General features: G+C 42.0%; 1 protein-coding gene across 1 annotated transcript in view; it reads left to right on the top strand.

Annotated features, from left to right (window-relative positions):
- Positions 1-964: 964 nt before the first annotated feature.
- LOC135050100 (zona pellucida sperm-binding protein 4-like) overlaps positions 965-6,000 on the top strand; it is an 80,223-nt gene continuing 75,187 nt past the window's right edge. Inside the window, exons 1-4 of the mRNA XM_063956258.1 lie at positions 965-1,225; positions 1,323-1,444; positions 4,143-4,242; positions 5,534-5,689. Coding sequence (XP_063812328.1) covers positions 1,021-1,225; positions 1,323-1,444; positions 4,143-4,242; positions 5,534-5,689 — 583 coding nt within the window. The 5' untranslated portion in view covers positions 965-1,020. The remainder of the gene's footprint in view (positions 1,226-1,322; positions 1,445-4,142; positions 4,243-5,533; positions 5,690-6,000) is intronic.

Here is a 6,000-nt window from a genome sequence, read left to right as displayed (position 1 = left end):
TCTGGTTGACATGAGAACCCTTTCTAGAAAATACATTCAGGATCTTCATGGTAGTTGCTGATCATTAAGCTCTGCTAGGTAAATGTAATGGCCTCCGCAATGCAGGCATCAGCGACTATGCCCTATGTTTTAAAGGGGTAACCATTTAAAAGGCACAAGGGTTTTGCCCTTTAAATGATTGCCCTTTTAAACACATTGGGCAGACTTGCTGTAAAATCACTGATGCCTGTAACGCACTGGCTATCACATTTACTCCTGCATCCCTTTATAGTACTCAGTAAACTCAGAATGCCAGAGATGTAATAGAGTTTTTGGAATACAATTGTGACACTAATCACTGAGCACAAATTGTAGGATTTGTAGCTAAATATTATGTGCAAGCATTGGGAGAACATACAAACTACACACCAATGTCTGGAAATCAAAATCATGACCCCAGTGCTATGAGGCAGCAACACTAACCACTGTGCTACCGCATGGCACTAAAAGACCAGTTGATCCCTACGGGACATTTTCTGCAGAAAACAAGGGAAAACATTGCATTACCATAGATCAGAGGTTCTCAAACTCGGTCCTCAAGACCCCACATAGTGCATGTTTTGCAGGTCTTGTCACAGAATCACAATAAATAATTAGCTCCACCTGTGGGCCTTTTAAAATGTGTCAGTGATTAATTACTACACCTGTGCACCTGCTGGTTCACCTGCAAAACATGCACTGTGTGGGGTCCTGAGGACCGAGTTTGAGAACCTGTGCCATAGATAATTCCATAGGTTGCAGTGATTTTATTCACCTGTGTGGCACAGAACTGTATGTCTGTACTAACGAACCATACATCTTTAGCAAAAAATGCATGCCTGTGCATAATCTTATATCTCTACCAAGCTAATTGATATAGCTGTGCAACCACAAGTGTCATCAATTAACTCATTTGTGGCTAATACATACCTACAAATGGCAATCCAGGACCTGCAAATGTGCTGGACCTAACTGTAGTTTGCAGGCTGCTAGCACTGGTATATGATCAGAATAATGGCTGTACATTGCTGTGCAGTGGGCTTGTTAATGCTTCTATGTCACTACACCCTCTTATCTACTGCTGAGGAAGGTTTCTGGAGCATAAATCCTCCTAGCATACCTGGATTATATTGTACCTCTCAGGGTTTTCAGTACGTTGTGCCTACAAAACGTCACAGGTTAATTTCTGTTAAATTTAGTGCACTGGGTAAGGAATTAATATGAGAATCCCCGACACTGCAATAGGTTGTTTTATATATTTGTACCAATATGACGTTCTTGACTTTTACACTTTGCATCTGCAGACAAGAAAGGGAGCGCCCAGGTTTTATCCAACAGCCGCAATTGTGGGACTTGGATCCTGAGAAATTCAAGTGGATCTGTGACCTTGCATTCTTCCTATGATGGATGTTATGTCTATGAACAGGTAAGTTCTGTGTTAAGGGCCCTACACATTTAACGATCTGCCGCCGGGCCACCCCACGGCGGAGATGGGTGACCCGGCGGCGGGTGGGCAGTGACGGGGGTAGTGAAGTTTCTTCACTCCCCCCCTCCCCTCCCTCCCTCCCATTCCCCATCACACGGCTCCATAGAAGTGCAGGCAAATATGGACGAGATCGTCCATATTGGTCTGCATGCACAGGCGACGGGGCACCAGCGATGATTGAGCGCGGGGCCGCGCTTCGTTCATCGCTGGTGCCTCCACACTCAAAGATATGAATGGTATTTCGTTCATTAATGAACGAGATCGTTCATATCTTTGTGAATTATCACCCAGTGTGTAGGGCCTATTAGTAGTTTGCTGCAATTGACTAATTATGATGCTATGGATTTCCCATACAATCCCTTTAAACTAGGGTGTTCATGGATAACACAGGTTCTGTGGTTGATTAAAACCAGGTGCAATGCAGGCTTGAAGTCAGTCAGCCACAGAATCTGTATGAATCATAGCGGCCCCAGTTTAAAGGGATAGTATTATAATATGTTTATAGACAATCATTCAGTGCTATATCTGCTAATAGTTGATATAAGGTGGTCTTCATCTAGGGTACCAATATATGCGTCCCTAAAAAAATATATATATATAACCCACTGATTTAAATGTCGCTCATTAAGTGTTTATACTACAATTACAGCCGTGCTGAGCAATGCTTTATATTTAAGTTAAATAGGGCACTGGTCTATGATGTAACTAGTCGGCATCACATTCCTATTCTGACATGGAGGAGCAGCTGCGCTAACATCTCCCTCCGCTTTATACCTTCTGCTCCTACTTGTCTCACACAGGTAAGAAGCAGTGAAGTGGTACAGCATCCAAGGGTGGGGGGACACAGGTGCCTAGAAGGGAGGAATACCTTCTGTTCCTCCTACAGCTGATATCCAAGTTAAGCAAAACAGATTTTTATTAACAGACTTTTATTTGGGAATTTAAGTTAAGAGGGCCACCTAGTACTAGTGTAATCACATGGCAAGGTCTGTTTTGTGTGCTAAACACTGTACTACACTATATAAAAATAAGAGCTATTCACTGTGCACTTTAGAGCAGCTACAGTGGGTGTCAACGTGAATGTGTAACCAGTCACAAGGGTAACAATATACAAAACCGAAAGTGTTAACACCATCAGGGGTACTCTAACGAATAGGATGAGTATATGTAATACAGTGTTAATAGATGAAATACAATATACCAAAAAGAACCGTTTCCAGAGTCCCATCAAGGTCACTTTTGACGAGTGCGTAGTCCTTGTGTTCTCATATACAATGGGGGGAAAAAGGAGAGTAGAGAGAGATCTTTTTTTCTATTTCCAATTTAGTGGTCACTAGTATTTAATTTAAACAAGGAAAGTCTCAATCCTTTGCCGATATAGGTGGTGAAAAGTTCTTATTCTGAAGTCTTAAGGGTTCACCCTCGTGCGTGATGATAGACTGATGCTTACATAAAGCCGAATGATGGTATGCCCATAAAGGTTTCTTTTATACTTTTTCAGTGGTACTGCATACATAAAGGTAACTTTGATTAGTGTATAGTAAAACACCATAACCCAAATCCCCACATTAGCGGTGATAAACGGTATTCTTCAAGTGCTCACTTGTATGCTTACATGTATACACTGGTTCTATGCGTATAAAGGTTTCATTCAAGATGTACTGATCAACTGGTTCTCACAAGATTTTACACAAAATCAACTTGGGGATTTGGGTTGTGGTGTTTTACTATACGTTAATCAGAGACCTTTTATGTATACGGCATCACTGATTCACATGTAAGCATACATGTGAGCCGTTTAGCCTTTTTAAACACTAAGAGTGAACCTATAAAGCCTTAATACTTCACATCCCGTTGATCCAGAGGTATAAATCCAAGGGAGAGAAGTGTATAGCACTAATATACCATTAACACTTTTTTTTTTTTTGTCTTGTTTTTGCACTATAACCACGAGTTAATGAGCGAAAATTAAAGACAGAAGAAGAGTTAAAGAAACCGTTACGTGTGGAACCGCTCTAGCATATGTAAGCACACATGTGAGCATTCTTTGAAACACCTATAATTGAATAAGTATGATGTTTTGAATGAGGAAGAAGCATAAAAGAAACCTTTATGTGCATACCATCATTCGGCTTTGTGTAAGCTAGAGTGAGCATCAGTCTATCATAACGTACGAGGGTGAACCCTTAAGACTTCAGAATTAGAACATTTCACTACCCATATCAGCAAAGGATTGAGACTCCCCTTATTTAAATACTAGTGACCACTGTATTGGAAATAGAAAATAAGATCTCTCTCTACTCTCCCTTTTTCTCATTGTAGATGAGAACACAAGGACTACGCACTCGTCGGAAGTGATCTTGATGGGACTCTGGAAACTGTTCTTTCTGGTATACTGTATTTCATCTATTAACACTGTATTACATATACTCATCCTATTTGTTAGAGTGCATCGGAGGGTGTTAAGTTAACACTTTGTTTTGTATACTGTACTACACTGATGTCTCTAATATCAGGTGGTATTGTCATGACTGACCTCTGGGGCCTCTCCATACTGACCCCCGACACCCCCCCTCCCTTTTTTTATCTCTAACAACTATCAATGTTGTTGTTGTTTTTTTTTAATAAACTGTTTTAGGATTACAACAATAAAATGATGCTACTAATTGAAAGGGAATTAGTTTCTGGAGAATGGATGCACCCACAAATTAAAGAGCTGAAATGCCCTAAACTGGAGGGTAAGTCATATGCACTGTACTGTATATTACTGGAGTAGGAATTTAGTAGTGGTATCATTTGGCGTTTCTATAATGGGTGCAACGTGTGCAGTGCACACGTGCCCCTTGGTCCAAGGGGAGCCGATACTGCACCAGTATTTTAATAATTACCTTTTTGGAGTTCAGCATCGGGTGCTGCAGCCGTGGAAAAAATCACATCCAAAATGGGCACAGCTCATGCACAGTAGTGAAATTGGTCCCTGGACCATGGCAGGTGCCATGTATCTGGAGACCTGTGCATGGATGGAATGATAAACCTAACTTGATGGCCAGGGCTGCCGAGCCCCAAACATTTTGGGGAATTTGATAGATTTAAATAAATGCTAACCTGGGGTCTATTTACTAAGGCAGAGGTTCCCAAATGCGATCCTCAAGGCACCCCAACAGTCCAGGATTTGGGTATAGCCATGGCTCATAACAGATGGTTAAATCAAATTGACTTGGGTGCTAATTTAGTCACCTGTGGTCAAGCACGGATACATTTAAAACCTGGACCGTTTGGGTGCCTTGAGGACTGCGTTTGGGAACCTCTGTACTAAGGCTTGGGTGGAGATAAAGTGGACTGAGAGTACCAGCCAATCAGCTCCTAACTGCCATGCCACAGGGTGTTTATACAATGGCAGGTCCTGATTAGCTGGTACTCTATCTCCGTCCACATTATCTTCATCCAAGGCTTAAATGAACTAAAAAAAAAAACAAAGTAGTATTTTCCTGCACTGCCATGCCCCTTGCAATGAGACCAAGCCCCCATTTCGGAGCACATACCTATGGCACGCGCAAATGCTTTACTTTTTAAGTGGTGGGGGGGGGGGAAGCACTGGAAACTTTTTTTTTTTTTTTGCCTTTGGGGTGCAAAATTTCTAGTTACGCCACTGGCAGGAATGTTTATAAATCTTGTCCATGTCCTGCAATGTTCTGTGCTGTAAGTCACTTTTTTTTTTTTTCTTGTGTTACTCGCACTTTTTATTTACAATATAAGGTGCTGCAGACCCCTTGTGGTGCCATATAAAGTATAATATTAAGATAATTGTTTTTAATTTGGGACTTGTACTCACCGAGAACAAAGCTTAGTAACTAAACTGTGGGCTGAATTGCTAATTGTATTGAAATACAGACTTTTTATTTTGCTCCGTGTAGGCCTGGCCAGATGGGGGATATTAGGTCAATTTATTATGTATTCAAATTATCAATATCTTGCTTAATTTAGATTATCCTTTATAACAGACAATCCCTAATAACCATCCTCTTTCAGCTCTAAATAGATCAGCTCCTGATCACTGCTCAGTTGTCCCACTTAAGGAGAGAATTGCTTGTGCCGCTTCCCCAATCTCTCGCTGTATGTGCACCAAACAGGGATGCTGCTTTGACAGCGAAGACCAAATTAACCCCTGTTACTATGGACATAAAGGTAGGACGATTGAATGGTATGTCTAAGTTCATCCAATGACTGAATATAGGCCCCTACTCAGTAGCTGTCACTACTGATATGGGATCACATTTTCCCACTAAGTCCTGCACTGCCCAGGAACCATACTACACAGGCCGGAGAACTGCGATCACATCTCACTATGCGAACGCCTCTGCCTGTCAATCAGGCGGGGCCAAACGGGGCTGCAATGCAGCGTTGCGGGGGTGTCGACTCGCATTGAGTGAGAGGGTCGACCGAAACGGGCCGCTGTGTGACGTCACGGGCAGTGGCTGCAACCTGACAATGGCTGC

This window comes from Pseudophryne corroboree, chromosome 2, assembly GCF_028390025.1.
Source record: "Pseudophryne corroboree isolate aPseCor3 chromosome 2, aPseCor3.hap2, whole genome shotgun sequence".
In the NCBI taxonomy this organism is placed as follows: Eukaryota; Metazoa; Chordata; class Amphibia; order Anura; family Myobatrachidae; genus Pseudophryne; species Pseudophryne corroboree.
Note: the sequence above shows the minus strand (reverse complement) of the source record. Positions and strands in the feature narration are given on the sequence as shown.